The 26,564-nt window shown below is 37.9% G+C and overlaps 2 protein-coding genes across 2 annotated transcripts; both read left to right on the top strand.

The window, feature by feature from the left end:
* The first annotated feature begins 3,303 nt into the window (after positions 1-3,303).
* On the top strand, positions 3,304-13,475 carry LOC147069742 (uncharacterized). The gene is made up of 4 exons (XM_085950273.1): positions 3,304-3,478; positions 6,676-7,572; positions 10,558-10,850; positions 12,120-13,475. Exons 2-4 carry the CDS (start codon positions 6,679-6,681, stop codon positions 12,616-12,618), a joined length of 1,686 nt encoding a protein of 561 aa, XP_085806399.1. The 5' UTR covers positions 3,304-3,478; positions 6,676-6,678; the 3' UTR covers positions 12,619-13,475.
* A 5,671-nt stretch (positions 13,476-19,146) lies between these two features.
* LOC147069741 (uncharacterized) lies at positions 19,147-25,771 on the top strand. The gene is made up of 7 exons (XM_085950871.1): positions 19,147-19,287; positions 21,206-21,412; positions 22,359-22,666; positions 22,959-23,128; positions 23,583-23,751; positions 24,942-25,172; positions 25,573-25,771. The coding sequence occupies exons 1-7, from the start codon at positions 19,147-19,149 to the stop codon at positions 25,769-25,771; spliced, it is 1,425 nt and encodes a 474-aa protein (XP_085806997.1).
* Positions 25,772-26,564: the final 793 nt, after the last annotated feature.

Below are 26,564 nucleotides of genomic sequence, written 5' to 3'. Positions count from 1 at the left end.
AGCATTGTTTTTTTTCAATCTTTCTCATTTTTAATAATTCATGTGAAAAAATAAAATGAATCGGCAACCTACACATGGGTATAAATCAAACTTCATTCAAAATCAGATTATTTCTAATATAGTTATTTTTCATTAAAAGTATTTTTTCTGTTTTATTTTCGCTTTTATTTTATTTTCCATAAAAATTGATAAAAAAATCAATCCCGAAATCCCGGGATTATGTTTATCAATCCCGGGATTCATAGGTATCGAAAATAGCTCGGGATCCCGGGATTGGAATCCCTACTAACAAGTAATCCAGTATATCGGTTATTTTCATTTCTTTTTGCTGCTGGCATCCTATAAAGTGTAAACCGACAAGAACCGTGTTTTATTTAGACATGAATTTTATGTCAGTAATATACGACACGAAGAGGTTGGACGGTTGCACGTTGTGATACGGCAAACTGCATACGTACAAGTTTCCGGACACGCTTTCCGGCGAACCCGTATTCATCCGGAACAAATGGCAGTTTGTTAGTACCTATTATTATCAACGACCCTACAGTCCAACATAGCTTTCCACCCAGTGGCGTCCTTAGGCATAAAGCCGCCTTTAAGCAGACTTAGAATACCATCCACTTTCGTTGCTATATAGTTTCGAATTGTCTTCAAATTCGTTAGGTGCCGTATTTTGCTATTTTATTTTCGGCTATCTTAAACAGACAAATGAACAAAAAATCTATTAATTGTCATAACCATTTCTACGAAACCTCTTCTCAAACAACGATGTTTTTAGGCAAGGCTTCAAACCGGAACTGAACCAAAAACTGGAAAAACCGTTATTTTTGTCGGAACGAAAACCGGAACCGAACCGCAAAAATATATCGGTTTTTTTCAGTTCTGTACATGTCCAAACACGCGCGCATCAAGCAACATGATCTTACTCCCCATTTTAGTTGTCGTGACGCATCTCGACATAATAATTTTCATAATTTATAATAGATATATTATTTTTAAAATTTATGGCTACGGCTGGTATGAGGCACCGACAATTTTGCCGGCCCCTTACATTTTTTTTAAGATATCGGTACCTACTTTTAAACGAAACGTCCGCATCGTCCGCTTGATGGAAAACAGCCATTGCTTTCAAAAGTTGTAATGATAGTATAAACCTACAAACTTATCTTAAGAATGGATGGGGGAGCCACAGTCGAAAACTACCCAACCAAGACTCGCAACCGAAAAGAATCTGACATTCGAATGACATGTTCAAAATGCCGTCCATATGGTAGTTCATAGTTCCATTATTGACCGTTGTTTAGATAAGTTTGTAGGACTGTAAGTAATTCATTTTGCGCCCCTAAGCAACGCATGGCCTGGCTACCCCCACGAAATATCACTGCAATGCCTACCTAAATAATACGTTTGCAAAGATATTACATGTTTTGCCCACATATCATAAAATGTACTATAACTATGTTAAAAAGGATGGCAGCACAGAGTAGGGTAATCCCAGCCGTCCTGCGTGAGAAATTCTCTGTAATCGGTAATCAGTAATTACTATCTGATGAGTATTGACAGATGATTAAATTAGATAATATTATGTATGTGAGTATGTCTACATTTGATCACTTCATCTTCAATTTCACTTCAACTTTTCAATTTTCGTTTTAACACCGAGTAGTTTTGCGCATGCCATCCTTTCATACGGGACACGGGTGTCGCGAATAAGGAACCAGTGACGTCCCGTGGGGGTAGGCAGATTGAGCGTCGCTTGGGGGCGGCAGTTACTCGAAGGGCGGCAAAGCGAGGAGAATCATTTGGAATTTATAGAAATAGCTACCTATACTTAGTAATAACGAAAATATCTTTCCATTAAAAAAATCTACTTACTGGTTTTATCGGGTTCGCGATATCTCGTTTACTTTCGTTGCCCTTCAATGTCTTTGGTGACCAGAAACGACACGTGCAGATTTGCGAATAATTAGTCTAATATTTTGTTAGTAATGTATCCATACAACACATTTCTTAGGTATTGGACTCATGAAAGGATGGTAAAAATACTGTATGTACGTTGGCATTATGGCGCTGGCTAGGGGCGGCATTTTATCTAGGGACGTCTCTGTAAGGAAGCCTTTGTATTCGAATAAAGGGGCCATTGTATTATGTTTATGAACGCCCCAGATCTAATGATTCAACGGGTGTCCGGTACACTTTTACGTCAGCCGCTACATTCTCAAGCCGCCGATACACTTGAACACACCGCAGCCAGTTTTATGTTCTAATGTATAACCCGAAATTATGCGTTGACTCATTAGCTTTGGTGCATTCATAAACATAATACAAAGGCCCCTTTATTCGAATACAAAGACCTCCTTATTATAAACGAGCGCGACACCGGTGTCCCGTCTGAAACGGCCCTAAGATTGAAAGCGTGTTACGCACCGTCTACACGTGAGTAGTGTAGGTACTTCAAATAGTTTTCAAATTTTCACGGGAAGCAGCGTTGCCAGATAATTATTTTACCAAACCGGGATTTTTATCATGTGAAATTTTAAAAAATCGGGATTTAAGAGCAAAAAATCGGGTTCAACCTGAAAACGCATAGTTCAATATTTCAAATGTTTATTTCTATAATACCAATCATAAATGACACAACATAAACTACAAAACTCTTTAAAAATCAAAATAATAATATTAAACAATATTTTTTCACGACATTCGCCTATTTGAACCTGGCTGAAGGTTTTACTTCCTCAAGATTTCCTTTCCGCTACTTTGTATTGGTAAATTCAGCACATGTGTAGGTATATTATGTAGAATTTAACAAATAATTCAGATGTTATCAACTCAATAGAACACCAGCTGTTTTTTGCATCTGACCATTTTAAATTCATCTGAGAAAATACCCCTTTGGTATAGCAATTAGATGTTGGTATGCATAAAATAAATGAAATTAAGCATGTACCCTTGAAATTATTTTTAGTCTCTTTTTCTGGGAATAGCTTGAATGCTATACTGAATAAGCTTGAAGCTGGGTCTTTCGAATTTTTCACAATCACATCAATGGAAGGTTTCAGCGAGTTGAAAAGAAGTCCATCGGTGATGGAGCTACACGTGCTGGCACTCTCATCGCGAAAACGGCCATTTTGAAACCGGTTTGAGGCAGACAATGCGCAGGCTACGCATTCACTGCGATGCGTTCATCTAGCGATCGAAAAAATGCCCGAATGTAGACAGGCATTCTACTGACAGATAATATTAAAATGATATTATATATTTATAGGTAACTAATTGATATATTATAACCATATTTTCGGTGTAGGTACTCAGTGCATTTTCAGTGTTCTTGTCATCGACTTCGTAATATTATCGACTTTCTAATTATATTCATTTGCATACCTGAGCCTGTGTACCTACCTACGCATATCTCACCTGTTTGGCATTACCTACCTTTGAGTTATTTTAAAATCCAGTAGGCAAGCATTGGAAAGCGGTAAGTTAATTAATTATATTTTTTTATTATTCCACCTTTATATTAATATAATATAGGTATTATAAGTAGGTACTTACCCGTTTTATCAGTCGCTCAATTCTGTCGGAGTTGAGTGTTGCCATTTTTTTAAAGAAAAATTCGGGAGATTCCCGGAATAAAATAGGTAGCGGAGGTTTTAGGTATTGAGGTTTTGGGTCTGGACACCAAATAGCTTGCTTTCGTACCCCGCTTGGCATATTTTTGTCAACGACATTTGGCAGCACTGACTGTACCACAAGAGCCGCGCAATAGTGTGTGTTGCAACCGATATTGAATAAGCGTCAGTGCGCAAAACTAGAGCAGTTGTCAGAACGAAATACAAGCGTATTCTTCAAACGTGTTTGAAAGTGTGTCCCATTTTCTTCCACACTCGAGATCGGTTACCTGTTTCTCCACACCCGTTAGGTATTTCGTATTTCAGTTCTCATTATTTCTGAGTTCCCTGGTTAACACCATTAATTAGGTATGCCTGCAGGTCAGGTGTTTATAGCTAGACTATGCGGAGTGTCTGGGTATGGGGAATGTATTTGGAAAAGTTCGCTTGAAGAGACATGAAGCTAAACACCTATAAATTATATATACGGCACCTGCCAGATTTTGTTAACGCGGCCGCCTTAAAAATCAATAAAAAATATAATGGATATTTTTACAAAATAGACCAGCCCAAACCTGTAGGTACATAGGTATGTAATTCCTCATTATTTTAGACTGAAAACTAACTGACTATAATATGCGTAGTATCATTTCCCTCCATTTTCGAAAGTGACAAGCACGCCATCACTTTTATTTTTGTATGGTTTTTCGTCTGGATTCGGGATTTGGAGGTGGACAATTAACACACACGAATTGTGATGGAAACGACGAGATGTATTTACGTTTATTATATACTAAATGGTTACATTTTTAATAATTTATTTTATGCGGAGGACGAAATGTGCGTGTTTGCGGTTTGGCTGTTTGCAGCGTTCTACCCGCCATCTTGTGTTTCGCTTTCAACCAGAAGCATTGTCAAAAAACGGCGACGTTGCAAATATTTTTAAAGATCGTGATTTACAGCATTGCCGGCTTTATTATTATTTATTTTCGTGATCAACCCTTACTCTTTGTTGGATTAGATTTGTCTCGGGCCTCTCCAAATACACAGAGACATCCCCAAATGGGGACCATTCGGGGGTGTAATAGTAGGTACTATGTCAAATTTTATCATTGTTTTAAGCACAACAGAAACAGTACGTATTAACAAATTGCCCTCTTGCCTCCGGACGAATACCTTGAGGAATCGCGGAAGGGGGTGATTTTATGAGGGAGGGTTGCTTCAGCATAAACACTGTTTTGGTAAAACTGATTTATTGGCACAGTAGAAATTATACGATCAGTGGCGAAGGGTGGAGGAAGGCTGTTAAGATCCGATATAAATAGTACGCACTATACTTTGTCAAAAAACTTTTGTTTAAAAGCATTATACTTGACCTTCGTGGGGACCATGTCCAACCAGTGGCGCACCCGGGGGGGGGGGGGGCAAGGGGCCCTGGCACCCCCCAAAATATTAAAATCATCAGAATTATTTTACACATTGAAATTGAAAGCCAATAAACTATATCTTGGGCTTAGACAAATAACACAGCAAAAAAATGATTTGTAATTATCCAGCACCCTTTTTAGAAATTCTAATTGCTAACACAAAAATTTCGAAACACTAATGTCGCGTTTTTTAGAAACCCGTTCCCTAATGAACTGTCAAAAAATTCTCGGTGTCCACCCGAATTCCAGAGTGGTGTAAGTCCCCTGTAGTAGTAGCCTGGGGGCCCTGGCTGTGGGGGGCCCGGCGTGTCGGGTTGACCAGATAAGTGAGATAAACACACATCATAAATTAGTTTTAATAGTAAAAAGTCGCCTGCGGCGCTATTATACTTCATGACCATGAACATTTTAAATTATATAATCGTCCAATATATTTTCTGATTATTATATGTCGATACTCGACAGCTCCAGTATTAAAGTAGATGTATTAAAAATCGCCAATAATTCACTGTGTAAGTACCCTTAATTTGAACTAAAACACAATTTGAAAAACGTTAATGTAGTGTTTCACACTGCCTTTAATCTTAGCGGTAGGTAGGGTCCACCAATTATCCTAGCCTGAGGTCCCGTTTCGGGATGTGGGGACCATTGTGTAGGTACACCGAGTGCCATAGACAAAAGACTGATAAACGAGAAATTAGGCTGTGAAGAAGAAAAAGAGCCTATGGGACTAATTTACATTCTCCTCCTTGGAACCCCCAATATTAAATCCTGGGTGCGCCACTGTGTCCAACAGTTGGTCGAACCGATTTGAGCATCTCTTCCCTTTGTCACATTCTTTGACATTCCCAGAGGATGTGGTTTACAAGCAGTAGTTCTCTGCCACATGAACATGCTGGTTGCAGAGAGCTTGGCAGCGAATCCACCGTGGCCAGTCACGAATTGAGGGTCAGGAGTCGAACTGGTTATCTCTTATCGCCATTGGACATTATGCACAATTCACTCTCCGCGCTGCAAAACGCTGCCACTGAGGCCTTACGCTAAGAATCCCACCTTCGCTGCCAGGTCTTCGACGCCGCATCCAACGTCATTTGACCAGTGATGTCTCTAGACAAAATACCGCCCCTGGGCAGCGCCATAATTCCGCCCCATTTTAGATACAATATTTTTTACCATCCGTATTCGCGTCGTTTCTGGTTACCAAGGACGTCGAAAGGCAACGGAAGTAAACTATACATCGCGAACCTGACAAAAAAATTACAGTCCTATTGAACTGATGTGAACCAGTGAAGTGATTTTTTTAAAGGAGAGTTATTTTCGTTATTGTGTACTCGGTTTAGGTAGCTATTTATATATATACCAAACCATTCTCCTCGATTTGCCGCCCTTCGAGTAAATGCCGCCCCCAAGCGACGCTTAATATGCCTACCTCCACGAGACGTCACTGCATTTGAAATATTACATACTAACTGATTTTGTTGTACAAATTGGATAAGGGTGGCTCAATTGATTTTTTCTTACAGATGATAGTCTGAGGTATTTTAAAAATATGTGTGTTCAATATAGAATGATGCATTCTAGAATCTTGTGAATTATTCTTAAAAAGAATTTAATTTCAAAACCTTCTTCATTTTCAGAAAATGAAGTTCTTACTATTGGTGTTGAAAAATGAAAAGGATACTATTGATGTGATGAGATCGGCTGCTATTCTGGAAGTCAGATTGCGGGAGACCTTTCAAAGAGCCGAGATAAAACAGGAAATTGTCGAAGATGCGGAATCCATTCCAAGAGCATGTTTTTATTATACGGATATTGTAACCATGGACTGTATCATTATTGTCGGTGCTTTACATTTTAGACGTATACATTCTGCTATGAAGGCTTTGAAAAACACATTTCTCTACGATTTTTTTAATGCTGTACTGCCTAATATATATAACCGTTATCGGTATGGTGTACAAAGTGGATCCACAATTCTCTTTGAGTTTCCTACGTTTTCTAGTTCAGAAGATATATCGAAATATTATATCGGATGGAAAACAATATTACCAGAAATACTCATAGATTTAAATAAATCAGATGAAATAACCCCAACAATTTCCAAGACTATAAATGAAATTATTAAATCATTAAAATGTGGAAGTTTAAAAACTGTAAGCCATGTTAAGAGCCAGTCTAAAAGTAAAGTTGACGTCAGTCAAATCCAAACGAGTTCACGTGTTGATGAATTGGGACTTGAGGCAGCTCTGAAGATAATTTTTGGAGCATCGCATGACTTGAACCGCCAAATAGAATATTGCTCCGTTGAAACTATTCTAGGATCCGTTCTGGCTAATGATATACGTGCATCGGATGGCGTGTCTTCAGTTCCAATATCTAAAGTCAATGGATTTGCTTACAGGAGTACTGTGAATAAGTCTAAAGTAGAATGGCCTTTGATCGAATTGAAACCTGGCGAAGAGTGTCCTGCATCAGTATTTGTGAGTGTCAGTATGGGAGACGCGATTCCTTCTGGCGCTGATGCTGTTCTACCGGTAAGTACTAATAAATCGTAGGGATTTTTAGCCAAAATCAGGGATGCCGAAATGTAGTTTTATTGGCTGTTTACCTACTTAGATACCTACTCATTGTGAAAGATTGTTTTTTTCATAGTATGCACTGCAAATTGGTAGATAACTAAATATCATAGCAATAGTATGAAGTTCTCTGCAAGTGAACCAGCAATGCAAAGCCACTTGTAACTAATTTAATCGGTGGACCATAACCCTTTTTGCTCAATTGCATAAATTTAGGCTCCGTTTCTATATAAGGTTTGTTTCAACAATATCTTTGATTAAATGCCATATAATGATATAATAAATGAGCTCCGCAACTACTGCCTTAGGAGAGCGGCATACGCACAGGCCGGACTGGATGTCACTTCATACATGGGAGTTGATTGAGAAGAAGAAGCTCCTGAAATGGTGCTGAGACAATGGTACATACAACCCATAACGCAGCGCGGAATACCAGACAATGGACCGCGTGGTAAAGCGTTTTGCCCGCCGCGATAAGCGCCGACGCCTGGATGACCTCATTCGGGATGCGGAATCTGCTGCCTGCAAGAATAATCCAAGTGCTCTCTTCCGCATCACCAGAGCAATTTGCGGTAGGAAACGTCCAGTGGTCACTGCATTACGCAACTCTGACGGAGTGACAGTCACTGAACCTGCAAAGGTCCAGGAGCTATGGCGCCAACATTTCAGTGATGTCCTGAATCGCCCACCTCCATTGCATCCCTTCGATATTCCGTCGGAGATCACCGCCCTCGAAATCACTACTGCATCGGGATTCTGCGAAGATCCTCCGACAACTGCTGAAGTTAAAGAGGCTGTCAAAAGACTGAAGTGCAGGAAAGCTCCTGGAGATGATGGCATCCATGCAGAATTTCTGCTCTGCGGACTGAGCGCTGTATTGCCGTCCTTGTGTGACCTTCTGCACGAGGTGTGGGAAAGGGAGCAGTGCCCTAAAGCCTGGAGGGATGGTACCGTTGTTATTCTGCACAAAAAGGGTAACCCACAGGACTGTAATAATTACAGAGGAATCACTCTCCTCAGCGTTCCCGGGAAGGTGTTGGCGCAGATTCTCCTGTACAGGATTAGAAGGCCCATGCTGGACGTTTTGCGTGCGCAGCAGAGTGGATTTGTCCCGGGGAAGTCCTGCTCAGAGCATATTTCAACTCTCCGATGTCTTCTGCAACAGTACCAAGAGATGACTATACCTGTCGCCTGCTGCTTCGTGGACTATGAAAAGGCATTTGACAGTCCTCATCGTGAATCTCTGTGGCAAATTATGCTAGGCTATGGTGTCCCACGGAAACTGGTCGCCGCGATAAGTGCTCTCTACACCAATACAGAGTGTCGCGTGAGAGCAGCCGGAACATCCTCTGACCTCTTTGAAATCACGTCAGGAGTCAAGCAAGGATGTGTACTTGCGCCCTTTCTTTTTATCATCATGATGGATTTCATAATGCGTAAGACGGTTTGCCCCGACAGTGGGATACGCCTACATCATGATGACACAACCAATCTATGCGAAGAAAGACTGTGCGACTTGGAGTATGCAGACGACGCAGTCGTGTTTGACTCGACGATCGAAAGGTTGGAGGTAACCGTGAATAGGCTAGCCGCAAACTCGATGCGTGTGGGTCTTCATCTAAATGCCGCTAAGACCAAATCCATGTGCAGTGCTGCATGCATCGACGCCGAAACTCCTCTTCGGGTTTCTGGTCTACCCGCCGAGCTGGTGTCCAGATTCAAATACTTGGGTGCCACGGTTGCCGATGATGGTGGTATTTCTAGTGAGCTTGGAATCCGCAAGGGTGTGGCGGGCTCTGCGTTCAACCAAGTTGGAGTCGCATGGAGGTCAAAGCTGTATTCTGTGAGGACCAAATGTCGTTTGTTTAACGCGTGCGTGCTACCTGTGCTCCTGTATGGCTGTGAGACATGGCATCTTACTAAGCTTCAAGAGTCTCGGCTTTTGAGCTTTGAGAATCGATGTCTCCGCCGAATCTTAGGGGAACATTGGTACGACCGCGTTACAAACACCCGAGTTCGTGAGCAGACACAACAGCCTTCGGCGATTGAAGTTATCACGAAGAGAAGATTTACGTGGCTGGGACATGTATTCCGGATGCCGCCAAAGAGTGCGGCACTTCGTACCCTTGTGGCACAGCCTCAAGGGTTCCGTCGCCGTGGCCGCCCCTCCCTCACCCTGCAGCGATGCTACAAAAGCGACCTACGTGCTGCAGGTCTGACATGGCGGGAGGGGCAGGAGTTGGCGTTGGACCGAGGGTAGTGGCGCCAACTTGTGCTTGCCCTATGCCCCAATGTTGGGACGTGACAGGGTGAAAGAAGAGAAGAAGAAGAAATGCCATGAACAGCATTTTATATTATTTGTTTTGAATTTAAAAAAAATACCGGTTACTCCAGGTCTGTGTTTTCTCTATAAGGGGCCAACCATATATGACGTCACATTCTTTCTGATGTAATGTGATGATTTTTGACGAAGAAGGGAGGGGGGTCAGGGAAAAGGTGACGTCGTGAATAAAAAATACGTAAAACACAATATTAGGGATTGGAGATCTGGACAACATTTTTTTTATCTTGTTTAATATTTATGGGGGGATTTGTCAAAATGTGACATAAGTAATATAGACAGGGGGGTAAAAGGTTATGTGACGAAATGTGTCTATGGAGGGAGGGGGTTGAAAATAGCCAAAATCGTGTGATGTCATATGTGTACGGCTAAGGACCTACAAACATGTATGTCATTCATAATAAAAGACAAAACAAAGATGGTGTCTATAAACAAGCCACAATGTTTCAATTTACAAATTTGTTCTGGCTACCAAATCATTCACACTAAAAATGTACCAGAAATGTCATAGAGTATTTTAATACCTTCTAAAATATTATTCTGTTTTGTTATGAAACCACATATTTGAACTGCGCTAATGTCATTTTTCCTCTCCTTTTTAGCGTGAAGAATGTTTAATAATGGGAAGTAAAATAAAATGGGACTTCAGTGAAATCCATGAGACTAATGTCGAAGCTTTAGGTATTGGCGGACGGATAAATCAAAACATATTATCCAAAGGCAGTTTGATCGGACCATTTGAAAGAGCTTTACTTACCAATCTAGAGATGAAAGCTTTTTCTGTCTATTCAAAACTAAGGGTGAATTTTCTCTCAATAGAAGGATGTCAGCAGGGTGCAGTTGACTCTCTGTTAAATTCTGTCACCACCAGAGAATTGCTGCTCAGTTCACTTGGGTAAGAATAGAACGAAACACAGAAGGCCAAAATTGCTGTAACTTTCCCAAAATTACGAATCAATTAAAAATTCCAATGAAAAGTTAACTGGACAATTTTACCATACAATGTAGTCTTCTGACCATATCCGAACCTAATAGGATCATATGGGCCTCCACAGAGTGGAGATTCGTATTAACAGATTTTTGTTTTTACGAAAAACGGATGTTAGCCACTTGCTCAACCTATTAGGTCCATACTCTGTCAAATTGAAAAACAATACATGTATTTGCCAGACCCAGGATTCGAACCTGGGATCTACAACATTATAAGCCGATGCGTTAGCGTAAACCTGAATATTTGTGAATGTATTAATATGTTAACTGAACTCTTTTTCTTGTTGAAATGCTACATTGCAGTTTGTCATGTTCATAATTGCATTGTAAACATTGTTTATTAGGTCTTCAAATTGTTTACATATTGTATAAACGATACGTGAATCCTGCGTGTGAAATCGCTTTAACTTTGCACTGTCAAAAAAACATTGCATTGAAAAACATTGCAAAATAAATTAAGTACTTATTTAAATTTCACTAATTCCTGGTAATGAAAACCGCTCTGTGATATAAATCATTGTGTGTGCAGATTTGTGGAGATCATTTGCGTCCACAAACCTTATTATACCTAATGATGGAATGCTGGTATATTAAAAAAGCTTTTTTGACAACGACAACAACGTTTAGGTACACTAATACTATTTTAGGGTATTGATATATTTCATGTGATCATGGGATTGATGTAAATTTCTACGATGAGAAAAGACAGTGAACCATAATGACATATATATCAGCTTTCCTAGAAAGTCTAAAGATTATTCTGGCTCAGCTGATTCTTAATTATTTTCGACCTTCACATGACACCAAGCCCCTAAATACTACGTACTAGGCGGCTCTCGTGGTGCAGTGGGTAAGGCGCTGGCCTTCCGCCCGAGAGTTCTGGTTTCGATCCCGGTGAGGACACAATATTTATGTGTTTTTCTCAAAGCCTGGGTGTTTGTGATTGTTCAAAAATTACTATCAACCACCTTGTACGAAATGGTTATTAATAATTCTAAAAAATAAAAAATACTACGTACTATTTACTATAAATAATAATATATTCTGTGGCATTTTTTTTATAAAATATAGTATATATATAATTCTATTTACAAAGAATTGTCAATTAATCCAACTAAAATATTATTTGTGTTATTCTGGAAAGCTTTATTTAAATTTTTTTTTGCTTTTACAGAGAATTGAATATATCGCTGAAAAATATGGGTGTAATTAAACCGGATCTTAATGAAATTAGAGAATCCTTGGAGAATGCGTTCAGAGGAAGTGACATAGTTATCATAGCCACCGAGAAACTGCCTTTGAAACATTGTCTTGAATTCGTCCTGCTAAAAGGCTTGAATGCGTCAATGCATTTCACCGGTTTGCAGATGAATCCAAATGTGCCGACCATCTTTGCCACGTGCGTCTTTGCCGGAAAAACCAAATTTGTATTCGGCCTTCCCGGAAACATGTTGCTCGCATTTGTAACCTACAAACTGGTTATACTGCCGTCATTATATTCATTCATGGGAATTAAACATGAAAAATGGAATAAAGATTCTATCACATCTGGCAATACTCTCCATACTCTTCTATCAAAGCAGTTTGAAGATGCGATGAAACTTACCGAAGACAACAAATGGGTTAAAGATGCGATCTCTTCGGGAAAATCTTTCCATGATTCTATTATTTAAGAGTGAATGGTTGACGAAATAGTTCTTGCCCTGACGCTTCAGTATTTTTTGGGTGGTTTGTCAGTTTAACCTGAGATTAATATTTATTTTACTGACATTAATTGTTTTATTGTTATGTATCTAGCTAATTGAAATTCAATTATTATGTAAGAGGTGTTTTTCTTGTATTTATGTATTTTTTTGGGTTTTACTCTAACACAAAACATATAAATATCAAAATAAAATAAAGGAAGAACAGTTTAACATAAAAATGTATCATTGTGCATTGTATACATATCGTCGACATTTGTCGAATAGACCAAATGTCAAATGTTCGGGAGACGAAAAACAAATTACATTATCTTATATTTAAATACACGGAGGTATTTAAATTGTTGTTTTTACAGCATATGAATGCTGTATTTATAACAAAGCAATTTAAAGAAAAGGATGGTTCTGGTCCATTTAAATACAAAAAATCATTCTACATTAAAAGCTCGATTTCGACAAACCAATCCTATAGCGACGATATCTGTCGTAATTTTTTCCAATATCCTGCTGTGTCCTTGGGATTTGCTCAAATTTTGAATACCACTGCTCTCTTGTATGTAACTTTTTTAACGGATTATATGCCTTCAGTGTGTTATCTCGCTCTGTGAGACCGTGCTCGACAGGCTGCACATACAAATTTTGCGAGTTATCTCGTCCGACTATAAACTCAAATTATTAGCCACTGTTGATAGATTTACATAAACTAAAAAATTAAACACACAGTGACATAATAATTATGAAATACTAAGCCACAAATTATCGATATCACAGTGATTGTAGTAAGAGCTTCGCTCTACATTCAACGTGCGTCGTTCAAAACCTGCGGCCTGTCAGATACTACCATAGTAATATCGTGAGGCATAGAAAAGGCCAAGAGATTTTGATTGATTGAAAAAAAAAATTATATCCTTACAATAATAAAGAAGTACCTACATACAATTTACTGACCATATCCGATCCTAATATTATCATTTGGGCCTCTACTATTTCGTTATTATATACGTATTAACAGATTTTTGTTTTTACGAGAAATGGATGTCAGCCACATGCTCAACCTATTAGGTCCATACTCTGACTCATAATATACAAATTAAAAAACAATATGTGTACTTCTCAGACCCGGGATTCGAACGTACAATTTAATTCTACAAAAATGCATCACGTGTAATCAGTCTTTGGTTTCGTAAGTTTGCACTTGTACAAAATTATTATATTCAGTACAGATCAAAGGCTCCCTTCATTGCATTCCTGCATCGCGGTAACCCGGCCATCTGTTTGTCCTTCTTGTATCGCCAATTCCTCATCTTAAGAGACGCGATACAGTAGTTCTTGGTACACGAATTATCTCAGTGAGACGACGTAATTGTAAATGAAGTGCTCATATATCAGTGGCGCACCCAGGGGGGGGGGGGCAAGGGGCCTTGCCCCCCCCCCAAAAACATTGAAATTGAAAGCCAATAGATTAGACAAATAAAAAAACTGGCAAAAAATGATTTAAAATTCTCTAGCACCCTCTAGAAAAATTTCTTAGATTTTAATTTCTAACACAAAAATTTCGAAACACTAATTTAGGGTTATTTTAGAAACTCAATCTTTAAGGTGACGCATCAGTGAAACGCCAAATAATGTTCAACTGTACGCGCGACGAAAATTTGTACTCGCTTCGCATTCCTTGAGAGAACGTGGAGTCGGACGCACGTCACTTTGCTGGGTGATGGCGACGGGCCAATTAATTCTAAAATCGTGTAAAGATGACTAAAAACTTTACCCATTTACTTTAAAAAGCAAACATGTCAATGAATATATTATTATTGATACTAATAGAATAATAAACAGAACATAAAATGGACGTATGTTGGATTTATATGAGAAATAATATTTCGTTTGACAGGCGTCATTTTCACCCGCGACCCGCAATCCGCACATCGCCTAGCAACGATCTTTTTAGACCGTGCCTCAACTAATGCATGGCCTTAATGGAAATGTCAAAAAATTCTCGGTGTCCACCCGAATTCCTGAGTGGTGTACACCGAGTGCAATAGACAAAAGTCCGATAAACGAGAAATTAGGCTGTGGTCTGTTGGGTAGGTTTGTGTACATTCGTCGTTGTTTTGTAAAAAGGGCGAATTAACCAAAATGCCACTTTACAGGAGGAGGATTTTTAACTTTTGACATTTATTTGTTTTTTACCTGTAGATGATTATAAATATCTAACAAGTTTATAATAAAGCTTAGAAAGAATACTGTCATTATAATAGGTATTATTATATAATATTTTAAAAGACCTAATATGTCACATTTGCTTTTTATTTTGTAATTTTAATTAATTTTATTTTATTCGATTATCGTTTTTAAGTACATTCCTGTGGAGATAAAAATTCGCCGTTTTTACACAACAAAGCTAGTGGGGTACATATTGTATTTTCATTAAAATCTTGATTTCGCCAAAATGGTTGATTCGCCCTTTTTACAAAACACCGACGATATAAGTTAAATGCAATAATACTTTTTTTTCCATTTTCAATTAATATTTTGGAACTTCACTATTAAAAAACCCAAAATCGACGATAAAAATTTGGCGAAAAGTACGACTACACCCACCACCATGGACTGACAGGGCTACAGCCTGGGGGCCCGGGCTTAAGAGGGCCCGGCGTGGCGGCTCGTCTAATTGTGAGATAAACACACACCAGAAATTTGTTATATTATAAAAAAAATCGCATGTGGTGCTATACTACTTCATCAAAATTAACATAAAAAATATGAAGTATGATGAAAATATGATATACGTAACTACGTGATAACAATTCACGTTTATCATTTTATATTACAATTATATTTAGTGTTTCTAGAAAAATAAAAAAGGTTATTTATCCAATATCGAAGGGTCGAATGCTACTTGGCTACCACAAGAGGGGGTCGCGACCAGTGGTTCATAGTATGATAACGATCGATAATATGATATGAGGTCCGACAAATCAAGAATTCAAGGGAATTATTTAACAATATAGATAAATCCACGGAATACCATTTGGGAACACTACTGTAGAACATCACATTAACCTTAACCTTGGTGATAGGTAAGGAGGGCCGCCAAACATTCATGATGTGGGGGCCATGCCCACCACAGTTGGTGGTGGTGTAAATTAAAAAAAAAAAACATTTTTATCGGTGGAATTTAGCATAAATATTGTAGCTCTTAACCAGTGGTTCTTAAACGGTGAAAAAGCAGAAAAATCCGCGAAATAGCGAAAACCGAAAAAGTCCTTCGTGAAATTATGAAAGCCGATGAAAGATCTAATGTGATTTCGATGTTGCCGAATCGATCGCACGCGTTTACCGTTGGCCTCACAGGTTTTCGTTTCATAAATTAAAACAAAATAGTGGATCAATATCTATGCTGCAAAGAACTCACCGAGCGTACGACATGACAAGATGTTTTTGATTCTATTTCTTCATATTTAGAACAATCTAAAATATCATGGAGGAATTTGTATGGATGGTGCTCCGTCAATGTTAGGCTCATTTAAAGGATTTGTTACCCTCGCAAAGACAAGAAACCCTAAAATTATATCTACGCACTGTTTTATTCACACAGGGAATCTATAGTTTCGAAAATATTACCGCAGTGCTAAAACCTGTACTAGACCAATATGGTAAATTTCATCAAATCCAGACCTTTAAAAACAGGCATTTTAAAAAAAAACTTTGCATTGCCGACGGCTACAAAGCTCCAGTGATCAATATTGTCGAGGTCCCATTCTCGCCAATAGGCGACAATCCCACCACAGGCCTAACAGGAGATCATGTGGTAGCTCCAGGTGATAGGCTCCTCAGAGTTGACACACAGAACGACATTCAATCACTTCCTGACGACAAACGCAGCCGACACAGGCTAGGGAGCCCAACTGAATGAACACCACCTATCAGGTACGTGGGAATAAGACCAGTTAGCATGGCATGGCATTCCAACAGGAAAGAAATGTTTGCAATTCAATCTCGGGTACAATCAATCATAGGATCAGATTTACTTCTGCAGACAGACAACAAAACAGTGGTGGCATACATCAACAATGAGGGCGGCACAAAATCTGTCACCCTCCTAAACCTATGCCGACAGATACTAGTATTTACCAGTCGAGCCAACATCACGTTTACTGCACAATACTTCCGCAGAAATTACAACTGCGCGGCAGATCATCTCTCCCGCAGCCAACTCATTCCCGAATGGCACCTCATCAACACCGCAACCACCCCCCTGTTTCAAAGATGGGGTGTTTCCGAGATCGATTTATTCGCAAGCGAAACAGCACATGTCATTGCAACGTATATGTCACGAGACATTACAGACAGTGGCGCGCTGTTTCACGACGCCTTCAGCCGAGTGTAGGACTTCAGACTGGCGTGGATATTTCCCCCACCAAACATACTTTCACGGGCCCTAGCGCACCTGAACTCAGCAAAAGGGAAGTACTTACTAGTGGCACCGAGCTGGAAACAATGCTTTTTGGGAGTGGACTTACGAAAAAGGACGATAGTACCTCCTTATAGAATGCCTCACCTACATACGACACTAGTAGGTATGGAGAACAACCGTCCACCTCCAAGGACCCAGGACCTGTCCCTTTAACTATGGATAATTTCGGTGGGGTGAAATAACATCAAATTGAATGGTGGAATAAAGGGCACTCCTTACTTCCAGATGGCGGCCTTCGACTCTAAAATCTTACAAACCAGCTTGGAACAAATGGAAGACAATGACATGGTGTAAGCATGAACCTAATGGATCATAATAGCCCTCAACCAATGGAATTGGCCAGATACCCAGGCTACTTGCACAACATGGAGGGTTTGTCGTATAACACCATCCTGGTGCATAAGTCAGCCATAGCCATTTTTTGCAAACCGATTATCATTGTAGATATCAGCATCGACGTGGTAGTACAACACAATATGTTACAGGAAATTTCGGTACATAAAACGAAACCCGTCAAACCACCGGTTTGGGATCCAGGACGAGTGGTAGATCATCTTAGGAAAACAACACCGGTGGAGTACAACCTATTCGAAATGTCTCGCAGGACAGCTACCTAATCGGCTGCTTTTCGCATCGGGACGGAGGGTTCATAACCTCACACTACTCAGTAATAGTAGACAATGGATTAGTGGAAAAAAGTGACCACATAATTGTATGGCCAATGTTTGTCGCAAAGACAGATACCGCCAAGCATCGTCAATCGGAATGGAAGCTAAGCGCTTCCACGTGTCAAAACATTGACCCAGTATTCTGGTTACGGAAACTCGTCTGCATGTCAAACGCAAGGAGAGAGGAAGGTGGGGATATTTCGGAATTATTTATATCTTCAAGATGACCACCAAAACCAGCCACCAGGAGAGTTATAGGGAATCGGATAAGGTCAGTACTGTTGGAAGCAGGGGTACAAGAACCAGGCAGTGTTCGCACAGTGGTGGCTTCCTTAAACTGTAAATATACCCAATAGATGATATCTTAAAGAGAGGTAACTGGCATAGTGAGTCGAAATTTCACGACAACTATCAGAACGATGAACACACCACCATCAGAAGGCGAAAAGAACCCATTAACTTCTCTATTCAACCATATACATTGATAGTCACGATGGTCTATACCTCGTCAATGAATCATTGTCACATACAGGAATTTGGCATACCCAACACCAGGTGATAACAAACAGATATCTCAAGGACTTCAAAGTCAAATTCGAATAATGAAAGGAGTTTTACCTACCAATAGATCTCTTATTATTCATGTTGACTTTGAAGTCCAGGTAACTTCTACCTGGTTCCTTGAGCCATATCATAATGAAGACAAAAGGGTCCCAAACCCCATACATAAAAAATGGACACGCGGGTATGACCAGTAAATAAAAACGGAGGAATCACCAACGACAAGAAAAAGGAAAACATGAATAATAAGAGTTTTATTGGTAGGTAAAACTCCTTTCATTATTTTTATTCTGAGAAACAAAAAACCTACCTAAACATTTTCAACAGATGACAACGCGTACAATATTTTTCCCCAAATAATTCCACTTTGAAGATGGCAGCACTGACTATGATTTAAAAAAAATATATGACAACACTGCCCTATCCTTAGCTTACGAGTCCGGTCGTGATAACTAAATAAATAAAAGCTTTGTTATTTGAAAGCACTTGTTATCTTTCAGTATCAATTCATTCAATATAATAAAAGCTCACCGCCTGGACACCCGAAAAGTGTTTATTATAATACATTGTTCTACAATACACTAGTATTATTGAAATACAAGAGGTGATGCCAGGCGGCGACGCGCGTATCGTGTCCTTCGATTACGAACGCCGTCAGACAGTGCATTCCGATGCATAAATTCAACTCATTACTATTGTTAATGGTGTTGGATGGGAGAACGCGCTCTATGGGAATATGAAGAGAGTTGGAAGCTAGGTTTATATTCCCGGTTAAAGTGAAGTACAACCACCATGGAACCAACAAATATGGCCTCCGACGCTCGTTGCAGAACCTGCATGAGTCAGGAGGTCGAATTACAACCCATATTCTATGAATCGAAGGCCGCAGAGATGTCTCTTCCCAAAATTATCGAATATGTGACAGGAATCAAAGTGAGTCGCCCACTAGTCTAGGTTGAAACATCTACTGTTTGAGAAACATGGGTGACTTTTAAAAATGATCATTGTTCATGCTATACCCCTTGTATTTAAACTTCATTCAAGTAACGTGTCAAACATAAAAAAGAATGTCCGGGTCTTTTTACTGGTTCTCCGCCACCGGCCGCTGTCATCTGTCAGTGAACGCAGTGCTGCCAACCGAACTATAATTATAGTACATTTTGGTTCGTGTACTATTCGAAAAGTTACATTTTCGTCCGCGTACTATTAAAAAAGTATAGTACGTCAAAAATACCACAATTTTGAAATTTTTCATTAATTGAATTCGCCGGTTTGGTTAGGGGTGTGAAGCGAGGGACGGTGTATAATATAAATAATATAAGATCTCAGTGTGCGATATTAGTATATGGACGTGGTTTTGCGTTGTATACCTACTCTAAAAACTAACGTGACAGTTAATGACGGCGGCCGGTGTTAGCATTTTTCGGTCGTAAGAGGTGTTATAATTAAGCAGGGCATCGGAATTTTTCGAATTCTCCGTTATGTTTATGTGACAAACAAAAAACTTTCATTTTCTACGTCCTATAATTTTTGCCGAAATACTATAATGGCTTGAACCGCGTACTATAATTCGATGACAAAAAGATAGTTAAAATTCAAAATGGCGATTGACAGATTACGATGACGGAGAACCAGTAAAAAGCACCGAATGTCCTTGTAATTTTTTCATAAATACATTTTAATAATTCTTGGTACAAATAAATTTGTTTGAGGTTATCATAAAGGGTTGCCCGTCTCATGTGAGTGAAATGGATTTTCAGAATGCTTACACCGAGTTGCCGGTTATGGAAAACATGCAAATAGAAAAAAAATCCGGGACATATGACTTGAGATAATTTAAAAATGACTAATACTGCTCGAACAGGAGACGTTTCCAATCTTTAGACATTGTAACATAGGTTCAGAAAATAGTAAATAGACTATAATGTTTGAAGCTTTCATGGTTGTTTTTTATCGTAGTATATTCTTGGGTTTTCACTGTGTCTCTTTCTTCCTTCTTTACTCGACGTTTCGGGCTCGTTGCAGAGGCCATTATCAAGAGATATGTTTTATGATGAAATGTAGTGTAGGTATGTGAATATAAACGTTGCTCTAAGAATGTCAAAAGGAATCCGATTATCTAAGAGCAAACGTTGCTCAGAGTAATTTGTCAATCATTACGACCGGGGATACCGGCTCGAATATTAGATTTTTGCTGATAGTGCCGGAAGCCATGACGTTTTTAACCGTAATCCATCATCCCTATTAATATTTTCAGGGTTTCTGTGGATTTCAATGGCCTCCTTTACCAATCGTGCAAAATATCCTTTATTCCGACCCAATATCTTGGTCTCAAAGTCAAATTTGTGCCCTGTATCCATCGACATCGACTTAAACATTACACGATGTCGGCAATTGCCGAGCACTCGATGGATACATATAATTTTCATACTTGTCTTGTTTATCGTGAACATGATAATGTTGATATGACATGTTTTATTGCTGCGTCATGTGATCCAAAATAATGTGGCTGATGTCCCATCACACAATAAGAAAGAATAATATGTTTATTAATAATTATAAATTTATTAATACATAATTACAAAAATTATAATATATGATAATCATTTATCGGCATTTAAAAACATAAAAAAACAGGAAAAACTGTCATATGATATGGCTTCAATTCAAGGAAAATGGGTTAGAATTAAATGCTTCAAGGCCAGTAAGAAATACACAGCTAAGTCCAGTGACCACAGAAAAAACTATGTTGCATTATAAAAAAACAAACACATCTGGGAAAATTTGGTATCTGCATTGTCCACGATCACCTATCTTTAATGTCTCTTTAATTTTCTTTTCTTTCTTTCAGATTGAAGAACATGACGGTTACCCAAAACAAATTTGCAACCCATGTGTCGGTCTCGCCCAGTCAGCTCTTCTCTTCAAAGAGCAGTGTGTGCAGGCTCATGCAGCGTTTAAGAAAAGCAATCTTCCCATCGGTCTCATCAAGGAGGAACAAGAATGCAATGCAGAAGATGATATCCTAGTGCAAAACGAAAACCCCTACCAGTGTGCTGTTTGCAATAATCGGTAATTGAATAGACTGAAATTTTGGATCAATAAAGACCGAACCTTTAGATATTTTTTTACAATTGGATAATTTTTTAGTTGTTATAGGATGTGTCTGATAAAAATTTCATTTCCAGATTTCCAACATGCAGTGAACTGAAAGGACATGTCAATCGATTACATGAGGAATTGACTGCTGAAAATATTTCTGATACTTCATCTCAACAAATAATCACACCAACTGGCTTGAATTTGACAAAATCAAAGTTCTCATGTGAACTTTGTTCAAAGCAATTTATATCTAAAACAAAATATAATACCCATTTTAAAAGATGCCTTAAAATAGCACCAAAACCATCCCGAGATAAGGAAATCAAAGAAGAAGTGGTAAGAAAATAATTGCAGATTGTAGTAATAATTAATTACCAATTCTTCACTCTAAACTGCCTACAATTTATAGAACAAGATTATGTACTTATATCACAAAACATAAATTTGTCGTCAACCATCTGTCCAGTTTTAACATGTCATAACCCAAGAACAACAAGGTTCTAAGTAGATAACTGCAGCAAAAATGTTATGGAGATTTGAAGTTATGAATATCAAAATACAACTGCTATAAAACAAATTTTTAATAGCTTATCATATCTGTTTGATGTATAGTAGTCGCCTGAAAGCTAGAAAAAACTCAATTGCAACAACGTTCTAAATAAAATGACTATGTAATTTTATTAGTCCATGTGATTTAAGACATACAAAAATACATTTGTTATGTTAAAATAAATGAAATTCTCTGAATGTTATCCATTATGATAATATTGAACCAGCGTTTCTATAATTTTATTATTTCTGTGATTTGAAAATCCAAATGACATCACATACATGGAATATAGTCGCCCGTATTAAAGTGTGTTTCTATGTTTTTAAAAAAATGTTTGTTGTTTCTGTTACAGATAAACAGTGACAGTGACACGCCACTCGTTGAAAATTGCAGACAAGATAGCTCTGATAACGATGACGACACTCTGATAGAACCAGATCGCATCAAACTCGAACCGGATTCAGTTTTAGTGACTTGCGATGACTTAGCTTTCCCGAATAATGAGACTGTCAATGGTTATGGTGTGGAAATTAAACGAAACGTGCCTTATTCTTGCACCATGTGCCACAGGAAATTTTCAGAAGAAAGCACTTTGACATCGCATCTCAAAAAACACGAAGACCAGCTTATGGAGATTCACACTTGCGAAGTTTGCAAGAGGTATGCCTCATCTATATATCACTGAATTATTGTAATTTATGTAGTTTGTTAGAAGTGATCAAGTATCATACGGTGGGCAAAGGATTCAAATCCTGCATGGTCATAATTATTTAAGTTACTATTATGTATTTATTTTCATTAAGTGATGTTTTTGGTATTAGCACCTTAATTATTCTCCTCTATGAATTATTTGAACTGAAACTTCTATATAGGCATATTATGCATAGTAAGTAAGTATTTTGATAATCAGGACCTGAATATGCAAGTTTAGTTAGGAGTGTTGTATTTACAGGGAATTCAAAAGACGTGCCCACTTAGTCAACCATGTGCTGACACATTCCGTAGACAAGGGCTTCAAATGTGGACTATGTCCCAAAGCTTTTGCCAGACAAGACAGCTTGGCAATGCATCAAGACAATCACAAGGGATTGAAGAAACACCTATGTACTTTTTGTGACAAAGGCTAGTATAAAACCCCTTATTTTAGCTTGAGATATGCTGTTTTTGATTGAATGATATTTTCCACATTCTAGGTTCTAGGACAATTACACCCTGAACAAAACCCCCGTATAAAATAATAAACTTTTTTGACGAGTGGCTAACAACCATTCCTCGTCTAAAAATTCTTCATATAACCTCAACCTTGTGAAATAAAGTTAGGGGAGAAAAAAAAGTTAATTGATATTCTTTGTTATTTAGTCGAGATATTGATTTTGCAGTACACATAAATTCTTTATGAGAGGATTGATGTAAATATTTTATTAATACTAGGCGGGCATGTAATAATTCATTTGTATTTTACGGTATAATCGTAATTAATACCTACATATATTTTTTATAGGAGTTATTGGGATAACCATCAAACATGGTACAGCTTTAACAAAAAAAACTTATTTGACATATTTTTAATATCCAGGTTTTAACATGCTGTCCACACTGAAGGATCATATAAGAACACACACTGGTGACAAGCCTTTTCTGTGTTCCATCTGTGGTCGTGGCTTCAGTCAGAGCACCAATCTCACGGAGCATGTTCGCCGACATCAAGGATTCAAACCCTTCAAATGCGATCTCTGTGATCAAACGTGAGTTTATTATTTTATTGCACTGCTATTATGAACATTAATGCCACTTTCTCATGTGACTATTTTTGACATTCAACTATAATAATATGTTGATTGACAGTTGAAAGTCAATTGATAAGTGGGAACCAAATTTCAACAAACTTAATCTATGTTGAATTGAACTAAGTTGAGGTCTCAGAGTAGCAATATAAAGAAAGTGGGTCGTGTTTGGCAAAATGAAGCCGTGTTTCTTGCGTATAACGCACAGTAGAACCTCAATTTTATTATTATTAACTTAACTACATATGAAACTTTATACAATCATGTTGCTTCTCAGTACGGCTACCAAATTTAAACACAACATAGTTAACCATATTTTATACTAAATTAACTGAAAATAATTAACACTAACTTTATAATTAACACAAAAACAATAAATTTCAGCAACACGTGCTCGCAGTTTTTAAATAACTAGTCATCCAAATCAATATTTACCAGTGACCTAAAAAATATTTAATTCAGCTGTATAAAATCTATCTTACTCTTAACCCGTACTGCAGAGATATAAGCGTGCTGAATGCTTTCTCACTCGCACTTATGCTTCATTTTTGTTCAGGCCTTGGTTGAGGTCCTTTCTACCTTTGTCAATTTAACAGTGAATCATTATTTGAGTCACCTGGTTGCTTAGTGTAACTATGGCAGTGGCGAAGGGTGGACGTAGGCTATTAAAATCTGACAAAAATATTGCACACTATACTTAGTCGTACTTAATTGTTTTCATTGAACTAAGAATACTAATTAAAGATAGTGCTGTTTAGTTTTTAAAATTCAATTAATCCCTGCCAACTGATTATAAATGCACTAATATTTAACTAATTAAACTATAATTTAACTAAAAATCATTTCCAAAGAACACTGTTGGATGAGTTGTGTTTGGCATTAAGGCCTTTCTAACCAATCAGGAGTTCTCACACTGTCATGGCGAATTTTGTATTTCAGGAAGGAGACATAATGCGTTGTATATACATATATAAAAAAATCCAAATCGACCTTGTTAATAATAATTTATGGGAGTTCATTAGTTTTTTATAAATGCGAAAAATAGTAATACTTGATTTTTAGAGACTGAGTTATGGACTCAAGGTAAGTATTGCAAACCTGGTGATGATGTAACCAAAACTACAAATTGAAGTTAAACTCTTTTTTTACAGATTTGTGTCAAAAGGAGAACTGGAGGCACACACTCGCAAACACAGCGGGGCGCACCCATTTGTCTGTGATGTGTGTGGTGGCGGCTTCACCACATCGAGCTCCCTTGTAAAGCATAAGCGCATACACACTGGGGAACGGCCTTATCAGTGTGATATCTGTCCCATGCGGTTCACGGCGCTCGGCACTCTCAAAAACCACAGGCGCACCCACACTGGCGAAAAACCATACAAGTAATTATTCTATTTACAGTATTAATAATTGTCCCAGTTAACCAATTGGCTACTGAATTTATTTTTGTATCTGGAATACTAAATTGACTTCGTTCAATCAAATATTAATAACTCAAAAAGTGAGTTTGACTTTTTGAACATAAATAAAAACTGGATGCTTTAATATGAATCAAGAGTTAGAAAAAAAAAAAAAAATATTTAAAGGGAGATTGAGAGGTTCAAAGTGCATTAATTAAAAACTTCCATTTATTTTCTTCAGAATCTTAAGTTCAGTGCTAAATAAAAAATCAGAAAGTATAAAACAAACATACAATTACCACTGTCATTTCTTAAATATTTACTTGATGTGTCTTTTAAAAATCATCTGAATATTTAATAACGAAACATTTATATTTGACAGGTGCATTTATTGCGACAAGGCATTTGTTCAGAAGAACGATCTCGTCTCTCATACACGCACACACACGGGTGAGCGGCCATACGTATGCGCGGTGTGCGGACTTGCCTTCCGACTAAGCTCGGCACTTAAGACCCACTTCAAAATACACAGCGGAGTCCTCACTGGGGGGGCAAGGGGCCCTGAAACCCCCCAAACATGAAAATTATTAGAAGAACCAGGCAACGTGAATTACTGTTCAAACACGCGCGTTAACATAATTTTACTCCCTACTTTAATTATAGTTTGTCAATTTATGGCTACGGCCGTATGTTGTAGCTTAACCACTGGGGAATGACAAAAGAAATGGCGTATTTCAAAAAAACACTACCTTATTCTTAGGTCAATAATTATTATAAAGCAATCATTATTCATAAGATCTTTATCACACTTGAATGGTCAAAGACATAGCTTATAATAAGTATCTTTAGAATCATCTTCAAATGTGTTAATCTTGCCGATTTTTTGAATAATAAAATGCCTAATTATTGTCAAATTTGGGATCACAGAGATTATCAATATATTTTTTTATCGTGAATATTTTACAAAAATTATCTCGTAATAAATTATACTAATGGTTTTATAAATGCGTCTAAAAATTAATAAATGTAAAAAATCTTTACACCACTGCACAGTTATGTACCGAAATATGACTATATTCTAAAACATTAGAGCGAGAGGTTTAAAAGAATACTATTTTATGTAACAAAAATACTTTATGCAGTCATCAAATGTTTAAAATAACTATAAAGGATCATAAGGCTTCAAAATTATATAAATAGATTATCTACAACGTTTAAGGAGTGTCCAGGATCATGGTTTGAAAATACAATAAAAACTCAATTTTGACCTTCGACGAGCATGTCCCCCCTTAAGTACTTGTTTTAATATGTGCTTGTATCTATTTTATAAATAATATACATTATCACCTGTACTATATTAATCAATTGTAGGTA

Source organism: Rhyacophila brunnea, unplaced genomic scaffold (genome assembly GCF_057557595.1).
Source record: "Rhyacophila brunnea isolate RB1 unplaced genomic scaffold, BYU_Rbru_1.0 scaffold_23, whole genome shotgun sequence".
NCBI classification, from domain to species: Eukaryota; Metazoa; Arthropoda; class Insecta; order Trichoptera; family Rhyacophilidae; genus Rhyacophila; species Rhyacophila brunnea.
The sequence above is the reverse complement of the archived record's forward strand: the minus strand, read 5'-3'. Positions and strand labels throughout refer to the sequence as shown.